The 24,688-nt window shown below is 36.7% G+C and overlaps 1 protein-coding gene across 3 annotated transcripts in view; it reads left to right on the forward strand.

The window, feature by feature from the left end:
* VPS54 (VPS54 subunit of GARP complex) overlaps positions 1-24,688 on the forward strand; it is a 173,638-nt gene that overhangs the window by 135,159 nt on the left and 13,791 nt on the right. For all 3 annotated transcript variants that reach the window (XM_055401023.2, XM_088841305.1, XM_055401028.2), the window contains 8 exons: positions 1,097-1,226; positions 1,875-2,056; positions 2,635-2,747; positions 12,485-12,548; positions 15,074-15,179; positions 16,002-16,089; positions 16,652-16,773; positions 16,883-16,963. In XM_055401023.2, the coding sequence (XP_055256998.2) occupies positions 1,097-1,226; positions 1,875-2,056; positions 2,635-2,747; positions 12,485-12,548; positions 15,074-15,179; positions 16,002-16,089; positions 16,652-16,773; positions 16,883-16,963 (886 nt within the window). The remainder of the gene's footprint in view (positions 1-1,096; positions 1,227-1,874; positions 2,057-2,634; positions 2,748-12,484; positions 12,549-15,073; positions 15,180-16,001; positions 16,090-16,651; positions 16,774-16,882; positions 16,964-24,688) is intronic.

Raw genomic sequence — 24,688 nt, forward strand, 5'->3', positions numbered from 1 at the left:
ACCAAGTAAGATACTGTATCTGAAAGTGTTTTTAAAATATTAATCCCTCTATTATTTTAAGTGCTAGTAAATAAACTTAATGACATAACTTTAAAGGATAGCAGGTAATAACTTTCTTCAATGCCTTAACCCAGTGGTTTGCCTCAAATTAATAGACATCACATCCTCTTTGAAATGTCTTTGAAAGTTGTTGTCCTTCTTTGGTCACTAAGTCGTGTCTGACTCTTTTACAACCTCATGGGCAGTAGCCTGTCAGGCTTCTCTGTCCATGGTATTTCCCAGGCGAGAATACTAGAGTGGGTTGACATTTCCTTCTCCATGGGGTCTTCCCAATCCAGGGAACAAACCCACATCTCCTGCATTGACAGACAGATTCTTTACTGCTGAGCCACCAGATAGAAAAATTATGCTAAGGCACTTCACTTTAACACTAAGCTTAATTTTTGACACAAAATCAGTGGTCTTTATACATGTTTTAAGGGGTGGGGAATGCATAAAAAGAGAGAAAGTCTTTACATTTCTTCCTCAAAATTGGAATAAATGCATTACATATTATAAATACTCCTATTTAATTGTAAGTTCCTTAAGAAAACATATTCCCTTCAGTGTCTATTACTTAAATACAATAAATGCTCAAGAAATATTAGTTCAGTTGATCTGTTAATAGTCATTCATAATTATAAGTAAAAAGTGGGCCTGTTTGTTCCTTCCTTCCATTTCTTTCCTCTTCCTTCCACGATGTCATCCTGGGCAACCTGTGCACAAGCTGCCATAGCTACGACCTTGTACCTAATGTTTTGTTTTGTTTGTTTGTTTTTTGCTATAGTTTTTGCAGAATTTCCAGTCAGAGTCTGAATTAAGTATTAAAAATACTACAGTGGAGAGAGATTATTCAAGATTAGGGAGAAATTTATTTGTACTATCTGAACTTGTTTATATGATGCCCTGCCACAAAATTAAAACTGTGTGATACATCAAAACAGAATTTTCCCTTAAATGTAAATTTTACAGCTTTTTGTTTTTTATTGGTATGTCATCTGTGGAGATCAGTGTGTTCACAACTTTTCTTGACTTAATCTCTTTTTGTCATTTTCAGGATCAATGAAGATGTGAAATTAACTGACTTAGAGCTAGGAAAGCTGGCAAATAATATCCAGGAGTTATTATATAGTGCCTCAGATATCTGCCATGATCGAGCCGTCAAATTTCTCATGTCAAGAGCAAAGGTTATTTCTTTTGATAAAGTTTAGATATTTGTTACCTAGTAAAATTACTTTGAAAATCTAGAATATATCCTTGCTTGTATCCCTATATTCTGCATAATGCATATTATATTTTTAACACTTAATAAGGTACTGATGTGGTCTATTAGAGAGGTGCTGAAATGCAAAATAATCCAAATAAAAGAAATAGTAAAACTTCAAGCTTGAATTTCAAATAAATGATTAAAAGACTTAATAATTATTTGAAATTAATATGCTATTTTTATGTGTATATATATTTTTATACATATATATGTGTATTACTAACCAAATAATTTATTAAGAAAATTAGTTGTTCTCCAGTATTATGAAAATCGTATAGTATGACCGGAATTTATTTGAGTTACTTTATCTTAAAGGGATCAGAATAAAATTTAGACGTCTTAAACTTTTAATGCTTGATTTCTGGGGCTAAAGTGTTGGGAAATTTCATTAAAAATTATCTTAAAATAATTTTTAAGAATTAGTATAAGTATTTTAAAATAATTAATATTAATGTTGTTTAACTTGGTTTTATAGCTATTCCATATTTTGTATTATACTAGGTTTTATAGCTATTCCATATTTTGTATTATACTAACTCATGAATATTATGTTATCTTTAAAATTTAGGATGGTTTTCTTGAGAAGCTAAATTCCACGGAATTCATATCACTTTCCAGATTAATGGAAACATTCATTTTAGAAACTGAACAGATATGTGGAAGAAAAAGCATGTCATTACTTGGAGCACTTCAGAGCCAAGCAAATAAATTTGTAAATAGGTTTCATGAAGAGAGAAAAACCAAACTCAGGTATTACTACCATGTCCATTCTGTTCAATTTTTCCCCCTTTTCTTTATAAAACACAGTTATATTTAAAAGAGGAAACTTCATTGATTGGCCAATTAAAACCCCTGACAGTTGTTTTTCTTTTTAATTATAGATATTGTGTAATTAAAATCACCATTTCTTGGCTCTTGAAAGTGGAGTTAGAATGTTTATTTCCATGAAAGTACTTATCCTGATAGACTGACTTTTTCTTTCCCACTCAAAGTGAAGTTAATTATGTTTTACCATTCTTCTTGACTAGGCTAAGAGATATAAAAAGAAAAATATTTCCTGAAACTATCTGTACTATTCATGAATGACCTCAGTTTATTAAGCTTTTCAGCACTTTTTAAAAGTCTCATGTACTAGCAATAGCTAATGACCGCTACTGTTTAGAAAGTCAAATGCCTTGTAATGCATGGGCTCTACTTGAATTTAACTAAGATACACGTAGTCTTAAATATATGTCGTAAGTACTCACTTGGCTTTTCCTTTTGTTTTCACCCTAGGAGATAGGGTTGAAATATTGTTAAAGTTTATCTTTCTTTTTACTTTTGAATAGCCTTCTCTTAGACAATGAACGCTGGAAGCAAGCTGATGTTCCTGCAGAATTTCAGGATCTTGTTGATTCTATATCAGATGGAAAGATTGCTTTACCTGAAAAAAAATCAGGGGGTATGTGTACTCTTTCACACATTCTGTTTCAATTTTATATTGTTTGTTCATTTTGTAAGAGTGCTTAATATTTTTTTAATTGATAGTGCCTCTTGGAAACCTTACAACTCATATTCCCAGCTTAGTTAGTAAGTAGTTGACTTGAAAAGTATGTGGCAATTTATAATAATTTTAAATTTTTATTGAATATTAACCATATTCCAAACATTGGACCAAGCAGTTTACATGCATTTACTCTCCCAACAACCTATGATAAAGATACTGTTGTTACTTTGTTTAATATTGAGGAGGCATGAGGCTTCCAGGGGTTAAGGAATTTGGTACAAATGAAGATCTGTGATTTGAAACCAGCTTTATGAAATTTAATAACTGTGTTCTTAACCACTGTACTATATTGTTTAGAGAATATGTATTATACTGTTAAGTTTCTACTATGTGTCAGATATTGAGACATAGATAAAGGTATAATTTTACTTTAAAAGTGCTAAGTCTAATGAAAAATATATTTATTAGTAATCATAAGTAAAGTAGTAGTGATATGATAGAGAAAACCAAAATGTAAAGAACCATAGAAAAAGAAAATTATGAAAGGGACTACAGAGGAAGGGCAAGGAGGCAGGACAATCTAGAAGACAAAAGTAAAAAAATTAGAGTTTCAAGAAGAAAATTGTCATTGGTATTAAATGCCAATCAGGTTTCTTGTGAAAGATACACAATGGTTAGAAATATTTTTGTATGTCAGTTAAAGTGTAGTACCAGGATGCATTGTGGTTATGAAGTTCTTGAATGTTTTTAATGGAGGAGGCAGTTACACTTTCAGTTTTTATGCATTTAATGAAAGTTTAATATTTTTACATAGAAATATTTTAAAATCGTATACTGCACCATAAAATGCAACTGTATTGCAAGAGAAAGACTGATAGTGACCACTTGTTTGACACACAGGAGATCATTTGCAATCTTTTTAAATCAGTGGAGTGATAGAGCCAGATTGTAGTTCATTGCTGAGTAATTTAAAAGGTAAGGAAGGGTAGTCATGTGTAAGGCTACCTTTTCAAACAGGCCTTTCAAGTTTGGCCCTGAAGGGAAAGTAAATGATGAAGTGGCAGCTAGAGACACAAGAGCTATTAGAGAGACTATTACCTTTATTATTTTTTTTTTTAGGTAATTAATTTCTTTTTTATTGGAGGCAAATTATTTTACAATATTATATTGGTTGGTTTTGCCATACATTGATATGAATTTGCCCCAGGTTTACATAAGTTCCCCCTCCTGAACCCCCCTCCCATCTCCCTCCTCCCTTCATCCTCCCTCTGGGTCATCCCCGCACGCCAGCCCCGAGCATCCTATAACATGCATTGACCCTGAACTAGTGATTCGTTTCACATATGACAACATACGTGTTTCAATGCCATTCTCCCAAATCATCCCACCCTCACCCTCTCCCATAGAGTCCCAAAGACTGTTCTATACATCTGTGTCTCTTTTGCTGTCTCGTATGCAGGGTTATCATTTGCATCTTTCTAAATTCCATATATATGTATTAGTATACTGTATTGGTGTTTTTCTTTCTGGCTTACTTCACTCTGTATAATAGGCTCCAGTTTCATCCACCTCATTAGAACTGATTCAAATGTATTCTTTTTAATGGCTGAATAATACTCCATTGTGTGTATGTACCAAAGCTTTCTTATCCATTCGTCTGCAGATGGACATCTAGGTTGCTTCCATGTCCTGGCTATTATAAACAGTGCTGCAATGAACATTGGAGTACACGTGTCTCTTTCAATTCTGGTTTCCTCAATGTGTATGCCCAGGAGTGCGATTGCTGGATCATATGGCAGTTCTATTTCCAATTTTTTGAGGAATCTCCATACTGTTCTCCATAGTGGCTATACTAGTTTGCATTCCCACCAACAGTGTAAGAGGGTTCCTTTTTCTCCACATCCTCTCCAGCATTTATTGCATGTAGACTTTTGGATAGCAGCCATTCTGACTGGTGTGAAATGGTATCTCATTGTGGTTTTGATTTGCATCTCTCTGATTATGAGGGATGTTGAGCATTTTTTCATGTGTTTGTTAGCCATCTTTATGTCTTCTTTGGAGAAATGTCTGTTTAGTTCTTTGGCCCATTTTTTGATTGGGTCATTTATTTTTCTGGAATTGAGCTGCAGGAGCTGCTTGTATAATTTGGAGATTAATCCTTTATCAGTTGCTTCATTTGCTATTATTTTCTCCCATTCTGAAGGCTGTCTTTTCACCTTACTTATAGTTTCCTTTGCTGTGCAGAAGCTTTTGATTTTAATTAGGTCCCATTTGTTTATTTTTGCTTTGATTTCCAATATTCTGGGAGGTGGGTCATGGAGGATCCTGCTGTGATTTATGTCGGAGAGTGTTTTGCCTACGTTCTCCTCTAGGAGTTTTATAGTTTCTGGTCTTACATTTAGCTCTCTAATCCATTTTGAGTTTATTTTTGTGTATGGTGTTAGGAAGTGTTCTAGTTTCATTCTTTTACAAGTGGCTGACCAGTTTTCCCAGCACCACTTGTTAAAGAGACTGTCTTTTCTCCATTTTATATTCTTGCCTCCTTTGTCAAAGATGAGGTGTCCATAGATGCGTGGATTTATCTCTGGGCTTTCTATTTTGTTCCATTGATCTATATTTCTGTCTTTATGCCAGTACCATACTGTCTTGATGACTGTGGCTTTGTAGTAGAGCCTGAAGTCCGGCAGGTTAATTCCCCCGGTTCCATTCTTCTTCCTCAAGATTGCTTTGGCTATTCGAGGTTTTTTGTATTTCCATACAAATTGTGAGATTATTTGTTCTAGTTCTGTGAAAAATATCTTTGGTAGCTTGATAGGGATTGCATTGAATGTATAAATTACTTTGGGTAGTATACTCATTTTTACAATATTTATTCTTCCAATCCATGAACATGGTATATTTCTCCATCTATTAGTGTCCTCTTTGATTGCTTTCAGTAGTGTTTTATAGTTTTCTAAGTACAAGTCTTTTGTTTCCTTAGGTAGATATATTCCTAAGTATTTAATTCTTTTCGTTGCAACAGTGAATGGAATAGTTTCCTTAATTTCTCTTTCTATTTTCTCATTATTAGTGTATAGGAATGCAAGGGATTTCTGTGTGTTGATTTTATATCCTGCAACGTTACTGTAATCATTGATTAGCTCTAGTAGTTTTCTGGTAGAGTCTCTAGGGTTTTCTGTGTAGAGGATCATGTCATCAGCGAACAGTGAAAGTTTTACTTCTTCTTTTCCAATTTGGATTCCTTTTATGTCTTTTTCTGCTCTGATTGCTGTAGCCAAAACTTCCAGAACTATGTTGAATAGTAGTGGTGAGAGTGGGCACCCTTGTCTTGTTCCTGACTTTAGGGGAAATGCTTTCAGTTTTTCACCATTGAGGATAATGTTTGCTGTGGGTTTGTCATATATAGCTTTTATTATGTTGAGGTATGTCCCTTCTATTCCCATTTTCTGGAGGGTTTTTATCATAAATGGATGTTGAATTTTGTCGAAGGCTTTCTCTGCATCTATTGAGATAATCATATGATTTTTATTTTTCAGTTTGTTAATGTGGTGTATTACGTTGACTGATTTGCGGATATTGAAGAATCCTTGCATTCCTGGGATAAAGCCCACTTGGTCATGATGTATGATCTTCTTAATATGCTGTTGGATTCTGATTGCTAGAATTTTGTTAAGGATTTTTGCATCTATGTTCATCAGTGATATTGGCCTGTAGTTTTCTTTTTTTGTGGGGTCTTTACCAAGTTTTGGGATTAGGGTGATGGTGGCCTCATAGAATGAGTTTGGAAGTTTCCCTTCCTCAGCAATTTTCTGGAAGAGTTTGAGTAGAATAGGTGTTAGCTCTTCTCTAAATTTTTGGTAGAATTCAGCTGTGAAGCCGTCTGGACCTGGGCTTTTGTTTGCTGGGAGATTTTTGATTACAGTTTCAATTTCCGTGCTTGTGATGGGTCTGTTCAGATTTTCTATTTCTTCCTGGTTCAGTTTTGGAAAGTTGTATTTTTCTAGGAATTTGTCCATTTCTTCCAGGTTATTCATTTTATTGCCATATAATTCCTGATAGTATTCTCTAATAATCCTTTGTATTTCTGTGTTGTCAGTTGTGATCTCTCCATTTTCATTTCTAATTTTATTGATTTGGTTCTTCTCCCTTTGTCTGGCTAGTGGTTTGTCAATTTTATTTACCTTCTCAAAGAACCAGCTTTTGGCTTTGTTGATTTTTGCTATAGTCTCTTTTGTTTCTTTTGCATTTATCTCTGCCCTAATTTTTACAATTTCTTTCCTTCTACTGACCCTGGGGTTCTTCATTTCTTCCTTTTCTAGTTGCTTTAGATGTAGAGTTAGGTTATTTAGTTGACTTTTTTCTTGTTTCTTGAGGTGTGCCTGTATTGCTATGAACTTCCCCCTTAGCACTGCTTTTACAGTGTCCCAGAGGTTTTGGGTTGTTGCGTTTTCATTTTCATTCATTTCTATGCATATTTTGATTTCTCTTTTGATTTCTTCTATGATTTGTTCGTTGTTCAGCAGCGTGTTGTTCAGCCTCCATATGTTGGCATGTTTAATAGTTTTTCTCCCATAATTGAGATCTAATTTTACTGCATTGTGGTCAGAAAAGATGCATGGAATGATTTCAACTTTTTTGAATTTACCAAGGCTAGATTTATGGCCCAGGATGTGATCTATCCTGGAAAAGGTTCCATGTGCACTTGAGAAAAAGGTGAAATTCATTGTTTTGGGGTGAAATGTCCTATAGATATCAATTAGGTCTAACTGGTCTATTGTATCATTTAAAGATTGTGTTTCCTTGTTAATTTTCTGTTTAGTTGATCTATCCATAGATGTAAGTGGGGTATTAAAATCTCCCACTATTATTGCATTATTGTTAATTTCCCCTTTCATACTTGTTAGTAATTGTCTTACATATTGCGGTGCTCCTATGTTGGGTGCATAAATATTTATAATTGTTATATCTTCATCTTGGATTGATCCTTTGATCATTATGTAGTTTCCTTCTTTGTCTCTTTTCACAGCCTTTGTTTTAAAGTCTATTTTATCTGATATGAGTATTGCTACTCCTGCTTTCTTTTGGTCTCTATTTGCATGGAATATCTTTTTCCAGCCCTTCACTTTCAGTCTGTATGTGTCCCTCGTTTTGAGGTGGGTCTCTTGCAGACAACATATATGGGGGTCTTGTTTTTGTATCCATTGAGCCAGTCTTTGTCTTTTGGTTGGGGCATTCAACCCATTTACGTTTAAGGTAATTATTGATAAGTACGATCCCGTAGCCATTTTCTTTATTGCTTTGGGTTCGAGTTTATACACCCTTTCTGTGTTTCCTGTCTAGAAAATATCCTTTAGCATTTGTTGGAGAGCTGGTTTGGTAATGCTGAATTCTCTCAGCTTTTGCTTGTCTGTAAAGCTTTTGATTTCTCCTTCATATTTGAATGAGATCCTTGCTGGGTACAGTAGTCTGGGCTGTAGGTTATTTTCTTTCATCACTTTAAGTATGTCTTGCCATTCCCTCCTGGCCTGAAGAGTTTCTGTTGAAAGATCAGCTGTTATCCTTATGGGAATCCCCTTGTGTGTTATTTGCTGTTTTTCCCTTGCTGCTTTTAATATTTGTTCTTTGTGTTTGATCTTTGTTAATTTGATTAATATGTGTCTAGGAGTATTTCGCCTTGGGTTTATCCTGTTGGGGACTCTCTGGGTTTCTTGGACTTGGGTGATTATTTCTTTCCCTATTTTAGGGAAGTTTTCAACTATTATCTCCTCAAGTATTCTTTCATGGTCTTTCTTTTTGTCTTCTTCTTCTGGGATTCCTATGATTCGAATGTTGGAGCGTTTAACATTGTCCCAGAGGTCTCTAATATTGTTCTCATTTCTTTTAATTTGTTTTTCTTTATTCCTCTCTGTTTCATTTATTTCTACAATTCTATCTTCTAGCTCGCTTATCCTGTCTTCTGCCTCTGTTATTCTACTGTTTGTTCCCTCCAGAGTGTTTCTGATCTCATCTATTGTATTATTCATTGTATATTGACTCTTTTTTATTTCCTCTAAGTCCTTATTAAACCTTTCTTCCATCTTCTCAATCCTTTTCTCCAGGTTATTTATCTGTAACTCCATTTTGCTTTCAAGATTTTGAATCATTTTCACCACCAAAATTCGAAATTCTTTTTCATGTAGATTCCCTATATCTTCCTCTTTTGTTTGAGTTAGTGGGCATTTATCTTGTTCCTTTACTTGCTGGGTATTTCTCTGCTTCTTCATCTTGCTTATAATGCTTTGCTTGGGGTGGCCTTTCCCTCTTCTGGCCGTTTGTGGAGTTCTCTTTATTATATAGTTTCCTTGCTGTGTGTGGGGTTGGACAGGTGACTTGTCAAGGTTCCCTGGTTATGGAAGCTTGTGTCGGTGTTCTGGTGGGTGGAGCTGGATTTCTTCTCTCTGGAGTGCAATGAAGTGTCCAGTAATGAGTTATGAGATGTCAGTGGGTTTGGAGTGACTTTGGGCAGCCTGTATATTGAAGCTCAGGGCTAGTTTCCTGTGTTACTGGAGAATTTGCGTGGTATGTCTTGCTCTGGAAATTGTTGACCCTTGGGTTTAGCGTAGGTATGGAGACATTTGATGAGCTCCTATCGATTAATGTTCCCTGGAGTCAGGACTTCTCTGGTGTTCTCAGGATTCGGGCTTAAGCCTCTTGCCTCTGGTTTTTGGTCTTATTCTTGAAGTAGTCTCTAGACGTCTCTATCTGTCATTTCCAAGGTGGTTCCCTCTGTTTTAGCTTCTGTCTGCTGGTCTCTTCAGTGTCTAATTTCTGCCCTGGTACTAGGGGGTGGGTGGACACTTTTTAAGGCTCAGTTGTTCAGTCCTGTTCTGGGAAGGGAGGAACGCTGCAGTCGATTATCTCTGGCGTCTGTGGGGAGTGCTCGTAGCGTCTCGGCCACACTGGGTTTGCCCCCGCTCACAGCACGTATGCCGTCCCAGTCTATACTGCACAGGCTCTAGGTTGCTCTGCCGGGAATGGTCTGAGGCCGGCACCGGGTTGTATGCACTTCACAGGTCTGAGCGGCTCAAGTTCAGGTTCTCAGGTACTCCACAAAGGCGCAGACTTGGTTGGGCCTGCGTTTTGTGCCTTCCCCAGTCCGAGCAGCTCAGGGGACCAGGTGTTTGGCGAGCGCGGTCTCTGCGACTTATCGCCTCCCCAGTCCCCGCCACTCAGTTTTCTGGGTGTACAACCGGCACACCTTCTCAGGGAGATATCAACCGGCCCGAGCCCAAGAAGTCCTGATTAGCAACAAGCCTGTCTGCAGTTTGTATCAGATGCCTTTCTGGGGCCGCGGTTGCCCGCTCCGGCTCTGGCTGCGCTCCCTGCCTGTCTCAGCGGGGGGTGGGGGATGGGCCAGCCGCAGCCGGCTCACTCTGCTCAGTCCTTTATTCTGTGAGCGGGGCTGGCCAAGTCATAGGTTAGAGCTTTCCGCCTTTTCGTGGGGAAGCTATCCCACAGTCTGCTTTGCTCTCCCCAATTCTCTCAAATTGTTCTTGTGGCATTCAAGCCCAGTCCTCTCTTTAAGCAGTTCAGCCGGCTCCTCCCTGCCCAGCCCCCGCTGCTAATGGCGTCTGCAGGCGTCTGCGCTGCTTCTCCGCTGGGAGTTACCGTTTGGCGGGTAATCTCCTTTCGAAGACAATGGGCTGCTTTTCTGGGTGCCTGACGTCCTCTGCCAGCATTCAGAAGTTGTTTTGTGGACTTTACTCGCGTTCAAATGTTCTTTTGATGAATTTGTGGAGGAGAGAGTGGTCTCGCCATCCTATTCCTCCGCCATCTTGTTCCTCCAGACTATTACCTTTAAATTTGCTTAGGGAATTGAGAGAAGAATTTTAAGATAAGAGAAACTTAATTATATTTTTATGCTTAATAGAAAGAGGAAGAAGGTTGATTTAAAATAAGAGTGACATAGAGTGATTGTAGGGGTAGGACCCCTGGAATTGAATCCACAGTTCAAGAGAGGGCCTCCTTCTGCCCTCTGTAATGAGAGGGGGTGAGGAACAGGTGAAAATTAGAGTAATTCAAATGTAGTCGAGAGAGAAATTGAAGAAATCAAGTAAATTTCTGTTATTTAGTGACCATTTTTAGTAGATAACAGTGTTGGGTGGTGGTCACAATTTTTAAATTGATTGTATGATATTAGCAAAGCAAAAGTGTTTAAGTGGCAAAGACTGAAAGAAAAATAAGACACTCTGATCATCCTAAATCACAAACTTAAAATTATAGGATTTATTACCCATCTTTTTTCAAGCTGTATTTGATTGGAGTTCACTATCCTGAACACATTCCAATTTTGAATTAAAATCATAACTCTAAAAGTGATTTATCATGTGTTTTTCCCACAAAGTGAACTATTTATTTTCACTTCCTCTTTGTAGGATATGGACAGTAGAAAGTTTCTGTTACAAACCCTGCTCTGTCTTTTGTTTTTCTCTGACCATGAAGAAAGTATATGCTATTAGAAATTCATTAATATTTTACTAGTTCATGCAAAGTGAAGGATCCTTCTATCATCCATTTATTGAGTTACTAACTACTTATCGAAGCATTGGGGAGATGAAGTTTAATGGATAGCAGTAAATATTAATTTAGTGCTTACCCGATGCTAGACAGTTTTTTCTAAGCACTTTACATTGTTACCTCATTTACAGGTCCATGAGCTGTAGTATTCCCATTTAACAGATATGGAAACTGAGGCACAAAGAGGTTAAGCAACATACCTAAGGTTACATGGCTAGAAACTGGTAGAGCTGGGATCCAACTGCAGGCAGACTGACGTTAGGGCCCTTTTTAAACTATGGTGCTAAGTCACTTCTCTGCAGTATTGAGTGTTGGTTAAGACATAACCCCTGTCCTCAATAAACTTTAATCTGACATATAGAGTGAATTGTGATTAGAAATTATATCACACTGAATTTCTTTACTTGAAAGAAATGAGGATGTAGATATTTAATGTCTTAGAACAAAGGGACTTGAAACTTAGGGAATCATTATGACTTACTTGCCCAGGGTACTCTGTTTAATTGGCTGATTCAAGACAGTAATCCAGTCCACTGTTCTTTTTACCTCAACATACTGAATTTTGTTTTTTAATGATAAGTACCACGTGCTGAAAATAAAGTAACATTTGGATAAAGATCATAAAAAGTAAATATATAATCTCTCCACTGAATTTAGGTATTAACTTGTATTCTAAAGATTATAATAAAGAAAACCAGTTGAAATGCTAGTTATGCCTTTCCAGACTAATAACACTCTTTTTCTTTTACTTCTTATCAATCATCTGCCTTGTGCCAGACCTAGAGGATAGCCAGTTTGTAAGCATTATCTGTTTCACTGACAGCTACACTTAAAGATAGATATCGTAGTCTATGTTTAATGGATACAGATACCGAGACTCAAAAGAAGTAATTGGTCTGAAGTCATTTATCCAGTAATTGGTGATACTGGAACTCAAATTCAGATTTCTCTGATTCCAAATCCAATATACTTTACTTATTTTGTGCTAAATTGTTTTCCAAGAAGTAGATTTATTTGCAAAAATGAATTCCAGGCCTTAGATAGGAACTTTTTCAGTTTTTTTTCCTAGTTTAAATTTGTATACAGTATTTTGTTTCATCTTATACCATGTCTCTTTATTTGCTTTAACTCTGTAGCTACAGAAGAAAGAAAACCAGCTGAAGTTCTTACTGTTGAGGGGCAACAGTATGCTGTTGTTGGGTGAGTGACACATTTTTCTTTATTAGTTGACTCAGGTATTTAAAATATAGGTCTTCTAGTTACCCTTTGATGTGAACTGGAAATTTTAGATTAACAATTGTAAATCTTACAAAGAATTTTAAATAAATTTTATGGATTCCTTTTTATTTTGTAGTATTCTGTATCCATTAGAGTCTACACTGGCTAAACAAAAATGGGGTTGGTTGATTTTTCTCATACAAGAACTTTGAGGTACATCCAAGGGTGCTACAGTGGCTCTCTGCTGTAAATGTCTCAAGCTCTTTCTGTCTTTTTTACCTGCAACTTTCTTGTTGTGCAATATGCAGCATATTGAAGTTGTGAGCTCTGGAGTCAAACTGCTTAGGTTTGAATCCCAGCAACTCTGTTACTTTGTGACTTTGGGCAAGTTACTCTGTGTGCCTTAGTTTCCTTCTTTGTAAAACAAAATGTGGGCAATAGTACTGTACTTAGAATTATTGTGAAACAGGTAATTCCTGTAAAGTATCTTGCACAGTTCTAGTTCACCTAACAAGAAGTTGATAGTTGTTGGTAGTTATTTCCATTACCATCATTTGTCATTAGGTCTTTTATTCTTTTACCAAGAACAGTATTTCAAATTCAAGTTAACTAAGAAAAATATAAATTCCAGTGTTGTTTGTCTAGGACTATATGCCTTTTATTAATAGATACTTAAGATAATATCTTCATATACTTTAGTACCACTTAATAGTTTAGGTATTTTCATATATATGATCTCATTTGATCTCTCCAACCACGCTTGAAATAGACATTTCAGGTATTATTGTTTCTTTTCTATGATTAAGAGAAATGGAACTTAGAAGTTTAAATATTCAATATAAAATTACCCACATGGAGCCAGAATTAGAATCAAAATCTAGCTCCCATTGTCTATACCAGAATTATTTTTCACTTTTTTTCTTTGTTTCTTGTCACTAAATGAGTCTTTTCTGAAATAACCATCCCCTCCAGGAAGAATGAATGATCCTCCCCTTGTAACTCTGTGTGCCTCTATCATGGTTCTTTCTACAGTGTATTAGAGTTATTTGTTTGTGTATGTGTCTCCCTGGTTATTATCTGAATTCCTCAAAGATGGGGATCACTTACCATTTTAAGTTTTCTTGGCATCTAATAAGCACTCAATTAGTGTGAATAGAATTTATGCTTTTTCTCAACCTGTATATTCTCCAAAACTCCAGAGTACAACCATTGTAAGCTAAAGCTTCCATTCCTTTCTTTTCTGGAATTCTTTTCCATTTCTAGTAGGACAAAACTTTTTTCAACCTCAGTGTAATCTTAGTCCTTTGATCTAGTTGTCATTTCTTTCCTTAATTACCCATTGCAATTGGCCCTCTATATCTGCGGGTTCTGCATCCCACTATCTAGCATGTAGAACCCATGGATACAGAGGGAAGACTTTATTATGCCATTTTATATAAAGGACTTGAGCATGCATGGGTTTTGGTATTCACGGGGTATCCTGGAACCAGTCCCCTGTGGATACCCAGGAAGGACTGTGTCTTGTTACTCTTCCCTTACTTAATGGAAATGGTCCCCTCTAGCTATCTGTCTTTCTTGCTCTTTAACCTAAGAGACTACTCTCAAAAAGCTGAACTCTCTGGCTAAAGGGGAAGTATTGTATATTCAACGAGAAGATTACAAAAGATAGCAATGGACTCCTGCCCAGTAAAGCAGATTCTAAAATTATGCATGGAGAGTAATATATGGTCTAACAATTAAGCTGTTATAAAGGCTAGATACTCTCCTTCTTGAAGCACTGCTCTCTCTCCTTCAGACTTTCATAAAACATTATTTTACATGGATCACTCATTTCTCAGAATCTCATTGAATTTAGATGTCCTGTAATGAATGACTATTTCCCCCTTAATTTCAACCTTATTTAACCTCCCAGTAGTGTCTCTTTTCAGCTTGTGACATATCTTGCTAATGAGCTGATAACTTTCTCATCTTTGGAAAACTTTTGTAACTTACCAGTAAGCTTCTTAGGAGATACATTGTTCTCAGAAGCCACAATATCTCTCTTATCTCACTAAGAAAATCTAGACTAGGCGCTTCCTTAATTCAACATTTATGATAACCTGCTACATAATCAGAAACACTGCTTAAACTTTTTTCATTGTTGGCCAAGGATTTTTAAATTGGCCAAGGAATGGGATACCTGCTTCACTGAAAAGACTTACTTATTGCAAGTGTCACACAGAGAGTGATGTGCTCATAGCACAAAATTTAAGGAAGTACCCTTTCTCAGTGTCATGAAAGTGCATGCCCTGCAGTTGCACAACCTTGAAACTGAGTGCCTTCTTAATTTTACACCCTAGAGGTTTTCTGTTACCTTACTCTAGTCCCTGCTTGCTCTACTTATAGGTAAAACGCATCATTGAACAAATCATTGCCAAGATCAGTATTGATTTTTGTATGCAAAATCAGTTTGATTTTTCTTGTTTTGAGTGCCTACTGGTTCATCTCTCTCTTTTTTTTTTTGGTAGAACTGTATTGCTGTTGATAAGAATTATCCTTGAATATTGCCAGTGTGTGGATAATATCCCATCTGTTACTACTGACATGCTCACTCGTCTATCAGACTTATTGAAGGTATGTATGAGTTCACTCTTAGACATTTCAAGGTCATGGTATCTTTAAGACATTTATTTTGTGACATTTGGCTGTGGTTGATTGACAACATGTTATTTGAAGGCCACCTGCTTCCTTCTCACTCAACATTTAGTGATTCCTCATTACACCCATAGAGTTGTTAATGACATTGGAGACAGGAGATGATTTGTTCGTTAGGTGCTGAACATGACTGAGGCCACTTAGGTCAAAAAACCTGGACTGGTTTCAAATGTGCATGGAAGGAATTCACTGAACTTTACAAAATTCATCTCACTAAGGTTAGAGATTTTTCTTTAAATCATTCTTTCAGAACCATTGATGTGAAGTGAAACTGTGGTGATAGTTTTATTCCGCCATTTCATATTAACAGATATTTTAAACTGCTAGATAGAGAAAAGGTTTTATCTTTTTCAAACACCTAGTCTATCAATTAATTCTATCCCAAAGTTGTCATATTTTAGTCCAGAAAGATATTGTTACCCTTTTGAAATTAGGACTATCCAATTACAAAGACTAAAACAACAAGTTTTATGATTGCAAATTCAAGATTAAGTTTTGAACAACTGATTTTTAGAATTTCTCAACTTTTTTCCTACCAGATTGTAAATACCATTATTGGGAAACACCCCTTTTTTTCTTTCTGTCATTACATAAACAAATCCTAATTGCTCCTACTAGAAAAATTCATTTGGTTCTTGAATAAGAGGAAAAAGGAATGTATTATTAGAATTAACACATTGCCAGCATATAAAGTGTAGTTTTTAATAAATTGTTGGTTTTTTCTGTTCCTTCCTTTGTTAGTACTTCAATTCAAGAAGTTGCCAGTTAGTTCTTGGAGCTGGTGCACTGCAAGTTGTTGGACTAAAAACAATAACTACAAAAAATTTGGGTATGGATTCTTGCATTTAATTCACATGCTGAGACATTTCAGTGATGTCACTATACTTAGGTTTTTATTATACATGGTGTTTTTGTGCCTTTAACCAAAGGCTCTAAAAGTAGCAGTTCTACTTTACTTTTTTTATGTATTGCCATAATTGAAAAATAACTTCTGGAGAAATATTACAAGGAATTTTTAGTCTAATAAATATAAGTTATTAGAAGTTACACTACTGTTAAAAAATGTTAAAATATAATATGTATTAAGTACATAAGTGTGTATGGGGTGAAAGGTATCAATGTCATGAGAATCAGTTGTCCCCTTAGCTTCCTCATGCCATTCTACCCACAGCTTGAGTCCACTGGGAAAATTAGCATAATTCATTACATCATTCTGTACCAAATGATTTTCTTAAACAAAACGAAATATGTTGCTTTCTATCACTGTGTTCTCCATTTATGTAATAAACTTGGGTCTATAGAAAACTGATTTTTTACATAATTTGATAGGTAATTAAAGTCAGCTAATACCTTTTTTCCCTCCATGGTATGTCCATCTCCTGGATCTTCAGCTCTTTCTTCACGCTGTTTGCAGTTAATTGTGCACTACATTCCTGTGATCCGGGCTCATTTTGAAGCTCGACTGCAACCTAAGCAATACAGTATGCTTAGGCATTTTGATCATATCACTAAGGTACCTTTTCATGTATTTTCTACTGGAGTTTCATAAATTTAACTCCTTAATTATTAAGTATCTAGATGTGTCCCAGGTCTTTAATGTACAATGTTATTTCTCGTTATAGGACTACCATGACCACATAGCTGAAATATCAGCTAAGCTTGTAGCGATAATGGATAGCTTATTTGACAAGCTGTTGTCTAAGGTAATGATTTATGGAAATTATTAAGCTTTGCTTAAAAGGTTTGTGACTTTTCACAGTTAGTTCTAACATGTCAAAATTCTTCAGGATTTAGGGAAAAACTCGAATATTCAGGCCACCCAAATAGTTGATCTTCATTTCCTAAGGGATTTGAGGATAGGGATGAGGGAAGATGATTTCAAAGATGAGACAGACCCTTTATAGAAGTAATTTTATATTAGCTGCATTGAAAATTATGTATCTTCTTCAAAACATATTTTAGTTTGAAAGCCTTCCAGAGATAGAATTGAGAAAATAAAGATCAAAATAGGGAAAAAATTAAATTATTTGTGATAAAGTGTTTTACTTTATTTTTTAGGCTAAAAAGCAGAGCCTGAAGTGCTGGGTTATTTCCATCATAGATATTCAGTTTCAGTATTTGTTTCTTATTTGCTTCCCATTCTAAATAGGTCATTAAAAGGAGCACTGTTTTCTAAAGAATTCTTAATTACACAGGGAAAGTATCTTCAGAAAAATGTCACTTCATCAGGCCTAGTCACTTTTGCCCTATCTCTCACTCTTTACTTTCCCTAAGTTATTCAGTACGTGTTTTAGAGAGAAAGCAGAAATCTCGTAACTTAAGAGTTTGAAGCTTTGTTTAGTTTATACTTTTGCCCCAGAACATTTTTAGAGTAGTCTTAAAAAGCAAGGCTCTTTGATATGCTTTTCCTTCTACTTGGATCCTTCAAATTCTGAGATGGCAAGAGCAGCAGACACATAAAAATTGTAAAAATACAAGATAAAGTGGTGCCCCATTAACACACAAATCTTTGAAGTTGACAGTGAGAAAGGAGTGATTGGAAAATAAGATTGCGTTTGTTTAATGTTTAGTTCTCAAACATTTTGGTCATAGGACCCCCTTTACATTCTTAAAAATAATTGAGGACCCCCAAATAGCTTTTGTTTATGCAGATATAGCTATCAGTGAGTACCATATTAGAAATTAAAATTAAAAAGATTTAAAACTTATCTAGAAAAATGGTACTGATGAACCTATTTGCAGGGCAATAATAGAGACACAGATGTAGAGAACGGATTTGACACAGTGGAGAAAGGAGAGGGTGGGATGAATTGAGAGTAGCATTGAAATATATACATTACCATTTGTGAAATAGATAGTTGGTGGGAAGTTGCTGTATAGCACAGGGAGCTCAGTTTGGTGCTCTGTGATGACCTGGGAAGGGGGATAGGGGTTTCGGGGGGAAGCTCAGGAGGAAGGGGATATATGTATGTAGATGGCTGATTCATGTTGTTATATGGCAGAAATCAGCACAACATTGTGGAGAAATTATCCTCCAATTAAAAATAAAAAAAATTTTTTTAAAGAATACATAAACACACTCAACTAGACTTCAGAATTACATCACTCGTCACTTAAAAATTTCCAATATTCAATCATGAGAGTCTGGAAGTGAATTATATTAATCTTAGTATTACTATGAACATTGTTTTTATCTCACATATTCCCTGAAAGAGTTTCTGACTCCCAGGAATCTCCAGACTGCACTTTGAGTAACTCTGGCATAGTTAGTAGATAACATATATGCTTTATGCTTCTTCTTTAAGAAACTTAAGGAATTTACAGTTGTGTGCAGACATGCCTATATTATGCCCTCTAAATTTCTAGTTTTGTGTGGAGAAAAATTATTGTTTAGAAATTCTCTATTTTCTTCGTGGTTGTGAAATGCAAGCTAAATTCAAAAGCAGTTCCATTCCACCAGTTTCCTTTTTGATATATGACATTCTTCTGTGTGCCAAAAGTCAATGAATAATGCATGTAACTACCCTAAGAAGTTTACCGTCTAACACAGCAGAGGACTTAACACCTAACAATGTCGAGTAAAGTGAAAGTGAAAGTGTTAGTCATTCAGTTGAGTCCAACTCTTTGTGACCCCATGAACTGCAGCCGGCTAGGCTCTTCTGTCCATGGAATTCTACAGGCAAGAATACTGGAGTGGGTTGCCATTTCCTACCTCAGGGGATCTTCCTGACCTAGGGATAGAATCCAGATCTCCTGCATTGCAGGAAGATTCTTTAGCATCTGAGCCACCAGGGTGATAATGTAGTAAGGTAAATGTTAAATAGTGAGACTAATAATGAGCTGGGGAATAGAATGAAGCAAATCCAAAAATTGCTGGTATCAGGTCATCCAGAGTTTTTGAACAAGAATTGGAACTATGGTTAGACTTTTTCCTATAACAGTTTATTACATTCTTTTTTAAAGAAAAATAAAATAATGTAATGGACTTCCCATATATTTATCACCTGTATTTAACCATCATTAACATTTTTCTTTTTTTGTTGAAATATTTTGTAGTTAATTTGAGGCCCTGTAACATTTCATCCCTAAGTACTTAAGAATATATTTCTAAAAACTTAGGGAGGGATACTTTTTTATATAATCACATGACTATATCAAACCAAAATTAACAATAATTATTATCATCTAATACTTATTCCTATATGAAACTTATCAATTGTCCTAAGATGTCATTTTACAATAATTTGTTTGAACAAAGGCTTTTACATGATCTACATATTGCATTTGGTTATTATGCCTCTTAAGTCTTTTATAAACTTCAAACATCTCCCTCCCCATTTTTTATGTCTTTTTTTAATATCATGAGTGTGCCTAGACATTTGCAACTTTGTGTTTTCTTTACTACCATCCCCACTGATGACTTTTCCTGTTACCCGACATGTTACATTTTCCCTGTATAGTGCTCAGTCATGTCCAGCTATTTGCGACCCCATGACTCAAGTCTGCCAGGCTCCTTTGTCCCCAGGGATTCTCCAGGCAAGAATACTGGAGTGGGTTGCCATGCCCTCCTCAAGTCTCTCAGTCATGTCCAACTCTTTGTGACCCCATGGACTATACAATCCATGAAATTCTCTAGACCAGAATACAGGAGTGAGTAGCCTTTCTCTTCTCCCGGGGATCTTCCCAACCCAGGGATCGAGCCCAGGTCTCCCACATTGCAGGCAGATTCTTTACCAGCTGAGCCACAAGGGAAGCCCTGTGTTACCAAGTTTGTATACCACCCCCTGCTCTGCTTGCTTCCATGGGTTTCCCAGGAGTTTGGTCTGGTTTTTAATTCATACCAAAATAGCAGAGTGTTTGATTTGGGTTAGTCTGTCAATTTTTAGCTTTTCATTTTCTTACCTGGAATTTTAATTTGGGGAAAGAGGAATAGCATAGTAATAAAATATAGGTTGATTCTAAGAAGCTAATAAGTAAGGGTGCCTTTCCTTGAGCATAATAAAACATTAACATTTAATGATACTACTGGCTAGACTAATGTCCCAGCCACCATTAATTCAGGTTGAGTTAAATTGTGTTAGGTTAACAGAGATACACAAAAGTGAAGAAACCTTTTTATCTTGTCCTCAAATAGTAAAATATCTAGTACAATAATTGTATCAGTAACTATTATAGGAGGTAGATTATGTAAAGTATCATAAAGTAAGGAAATGATTCAGTGCTGTTGAAGCTTTTAATGTTTTGAAAGACATGGTCGTCAGCTGGGTAAGTAGGTCTGGGAAAGCTTTATGGACGAGGCATGCATATAAATTTTGCTTTTCACAATTTGAGTGGGCTTCCCTGGTGGCTTGGTGGTAAAGAATCCACTTGCTGAAGCAGGAGACACAGGTTCAGTCCCTAGGTTGGGAAGATTCCCTGGATAAGGAGACAGGCAACCCACTGCAGTATTCTTGCCTGGGAAATGCCATGGACAGAGGAGCCTGGCAGGCTACATATGGTTGCAAAAGAGTGGGACGTGACTTAGCAACTAAACAACAACAATTAGAGCAGATTAAGTTCAGGCAAAGAGATACACTGAGGTAACAGCGTGAGTAGACATATTGATTGGAATCATAAGAAGGAAGTTTAATGTCAGGTTTTGGAGTTAGGTAGACCTAAGTTCAAATTCCATGTTTGTCACACATGAGCCATTGAAGAACCTTTAGCAGATTCTTAATTTATTTAAGCCTCAGTTTCTATCTTTAAATAGGGATAATAATAAAAATCTCATAAAGATGTAGTGAGGATTTATGAGATAATATATGTGGAGCACTTTTATTTTATCATATCTTTGTATCTGACTAGAGACAGTTCCAGTAAACATTGACTGCTAATGCTTTTGCTGTTGTTTTTAATAATAACAAAAGTAAGTAATTCCATATAGCTAATGTATTAGGGTGGGTAAGCCCAAGAGTAGAGTGGGAGATATGTTGGAAAGATAGAAGAAGGCTTTGACTACCAGTGGAAAGCTAAGCAGTTTAAGTCAGGTTGATGGAGGTATAATTTACATTGAGTAAAATTCGTCCAAAAAATGCTCAAACTACCGCACAATTGCACTCATCTCACATGCTAGTAAAGTCGTGCTCAAAATTCTCCAAGCCAGGCTTCAGCAATATGGGAACCGTGAACTCCCAGATGTTCAAGCAGGTTTTAGAAAAGGCAGAGGCACCAGAGATCAAATTGCCAACATCCGCTGGATCATGGAGAAAGTTCCAGAAGAGCATCTATTTCTGCTTCATTGACTATGCCAAAGCCTTTGACTGTGTGGATCACAATAAACTGTGGAAAATTCTGAAAGAGATGGGAATCCCAGACCACCTGACCTGCCTCTTGAGAAACCTGTATGCAGGTCAGGAAGCAACAGTCAGAACTGTACATGGAACAACAGACTGGTTCCAAATAGGAAAAGGAGTGCGTATTTTGTCACCTTGCTTATTTAACTCATATGCAGAGTACATCATGAGGAACGCTGGGCTGGAAGAAGCACAAGCTGGAATCAAGATTGCTGGGAGAAATATCAATAACCTCAGATATGCAGATGACACTACCCTTATGGCAGAAAGTGAAGAGGAACTCAAAAGCCTCTTGATGAAAGTGAAAGAGGAGAGTGAAAAGGTTGGCTTGAAGCTCAACATTCAGAAAACAAAGATCATGGCATCTGGTCCCATCACTTCATGGGAAATAGATGGGGAAACAGTGGAAACAGTGTCAGACTTTATTTTTTTGGGCTCCAAAATCACTGCAGATGCTGATTGCAGCCATGAAATTAGAAGACGCTTACTCCTTGGGAGGAAAGTTATGACCAATCTTGATAATATATTAAAAAGCAGAGACATTACTTTGCCAACCAAGGTCCGTCTAGTCAAGGCTATGGTTTTTCCCGTGGTCATGTATGGATGTGAGAGTTGGACTGTGAAGAAAGCTGGTCGGCGAAGAATTGATGCTTTTGAACTGTGGTGCTGGAGAAGACTCTTGAGAATCCCTTGTACCGCAAGGAGATCCAACCAGTCCATTCTAAGGGATATCGATCCTGGGTGTTCATTGGAGGGACTGATGCTGAAGCTGAAACTGCAATACTTTGGCCACCTCATGTGACGAGTTGACTCACTGGAAAAGACTCTGATGCTGGGAAAGGTTGGGGGCGGGAGAAGAAGGGGACGACCGAGAATGAGATGGCTGGATGGCATCACCGACTCTGTGGACATGAGTTTGAGTGAGCTCCGGGAGTTGGTGATGGACAGGGAGGCCTGGCGTGCTGTGATTCATGGGGTTATGGAGAGTCGGACACGACTGAGCGACTGAACTGAACTGAAAGTTCGTCCTAAGTATATGGTTTGATGAATTTTAACGTGCATGGGGTCAAGATATAGAACAATTCCATCACTGCTAAACATTCTCTAGGGTATTTTTGAAGTTAATCCTTTCCCAATACCCCAAAACTATGACAACCACTGATCTAATTTTCTTCTATTTAGTTTTGTCTTTTCCAGTATGTCTTATAAATGGAATTATACAGAATTAACATCTTGTCCCAGGTTCCTTTCATTTAGCATGATGCTTTTGAAATTCATGGATGTTACAACATGTGTTAATGTCTTGTTCATTTTTATTATAAAGTGGTATTGATTGAAGTACTACTATTTGTTTATCCATTCATCAGTTGATAGATGTTTGGATTTTCTCCAGTTTCTGGCTGTTATGAATAATATACATTCATGGACACATCTTTGTGTGGGCGTGTGTTTTCTTTTGTGTAAATACTTTGAATATATTGATGGTGGCATAGAAATGTGAAACTTTGTGGTAACTTTATTTAAAAAACTGCCAAATGATTTTCCAAAGTGACTATACAGTTTCGTGATGTATAAGACTTCTGGATACTCTTTATCTTTACCAGCTCTTTCTGTTGTCTCTCTTTTTTAATGTTAGTCTTCTAGTGGATCTGCACTGAGTGATATCTCATTGTGGTTTTAATTTCTATAATGACTGATATGTTAAGTATCTTTTCATGTGTTAGTTTGTCATCCGTACTTTACCTCTGGCAGTTTTTTGGTTGTCACAGTTTCGTGTGGGATGGTACTGGTAATTAGTGAGTAGAGACTAAGGATGCTGCCAAATATCCTACAATACACAGGACAGCACCCACAACAAAAAGTTACCTAGCTCAAAATGTCAGTGGTGTAGAGGTTTAGAAATTCTGACCTAGAGTACTAACTAATGTGTAAAATAATTTGAAAGTATAATTGGTGAGACTTAGTCACTGATTCAATACAAGGAAACAAAGAGAAGAAGGAGTTAAAAACTTAAGTTGGAGATTTCAAGTCTGTGTGACCAGGAGGATGGTAATACTGGTGATAGTAATTGAAACAGGTAAGAGAGCAGGTTTGGGAAAGCTCATGGTAAGCTCAAATGTGGATTGGAGCATGTAATGAACGTAATAAAGGGGAGCATGTAATAAAGTGATTCCTAACTAGAGATATATTAGAAGTCATGGATTGAACAACATTGATAAGAGAAGAGTGAGGAAGATAAGAAAGGATTATATTAAAGTTGCTTTGTACTTAGGAGACAGGAGATGGAGGGGGAAGCTTAGGAGGAAAGGAACTGGGAAAGCATTGCACTGCACCAGGATAACGTTTCCAGTGTGAGGTTGTGTGAAATACTGCAGAGAAACAAGGAAGGGGAACTAAAAAAATTATTAAATTTGGAAATTAGGACCTCTTTTATAATTTTTTTCCAGAGAGAAATTTCAGAAGATTGTTTACGGTAGAGGGAAGATTGTTTGAATGGTGGCAAGAACCAAATTTTAAAGGTTGAGAATAAAGAAGTATAGTATCAAGTTTAAATGATTGAAGCCATGTATGGTAAAAGTCATACAAAAAGAAGACTATTTTGAGGGAAAGCAGTGATGAAGGAATGTTTTGAGGGTAGACTAGTTTACTAGGGCTGCCATAACATTCCCTGAGTAAGGGGCTTAGAACCCAGAAGTGCATTGTCGTGTAGTTTTTGGAGGGCAGAAATCCTGAACTGGCGTGTCCCCAGACCATGCTCCCGCTGAAGGCTCTAACGGAGAAAGCTCCCGTGCCTCCTCTAGCTTCAGGTGCTTCTGTCAGCTGTTGGCATTCCTTGACTTGGAGATGCATCACTCAGTCCCTGCCTCTTGTCTTCACATGACCGTCTTCCCTCTATGTGTTTCTGTGTCTAAATTTCCCTCTCCTTTCTTTTATAAAAATACCAGTCAGTGGATTTAGGGCCCCCTCCAATCCAGTATGACCTTAGGAGGCTCCAAGTAGACATGAATCTGGGGGGGATATTATTCAACCCAGGACATGGGGGTAATTAAGATAAGGGGATTTTGCCATTGTGAGATTATTTCATACCCACTAGGA

The sequence above is a fragment of the Moschus berezovskii genome, chromosome 11, assembly GCF_049115385.1.
Source record: "Moschus berezovskii isolate FMDL1 chromosome 11, NW_MosBer_1.0, whole genome shotgun sequence".
Lineage (NCBI taxonomy): Eukaryota > Metazoa > Chordata > Mammalia > Artiodactyla > Moschidae > Moschus > Moschus berezovskii.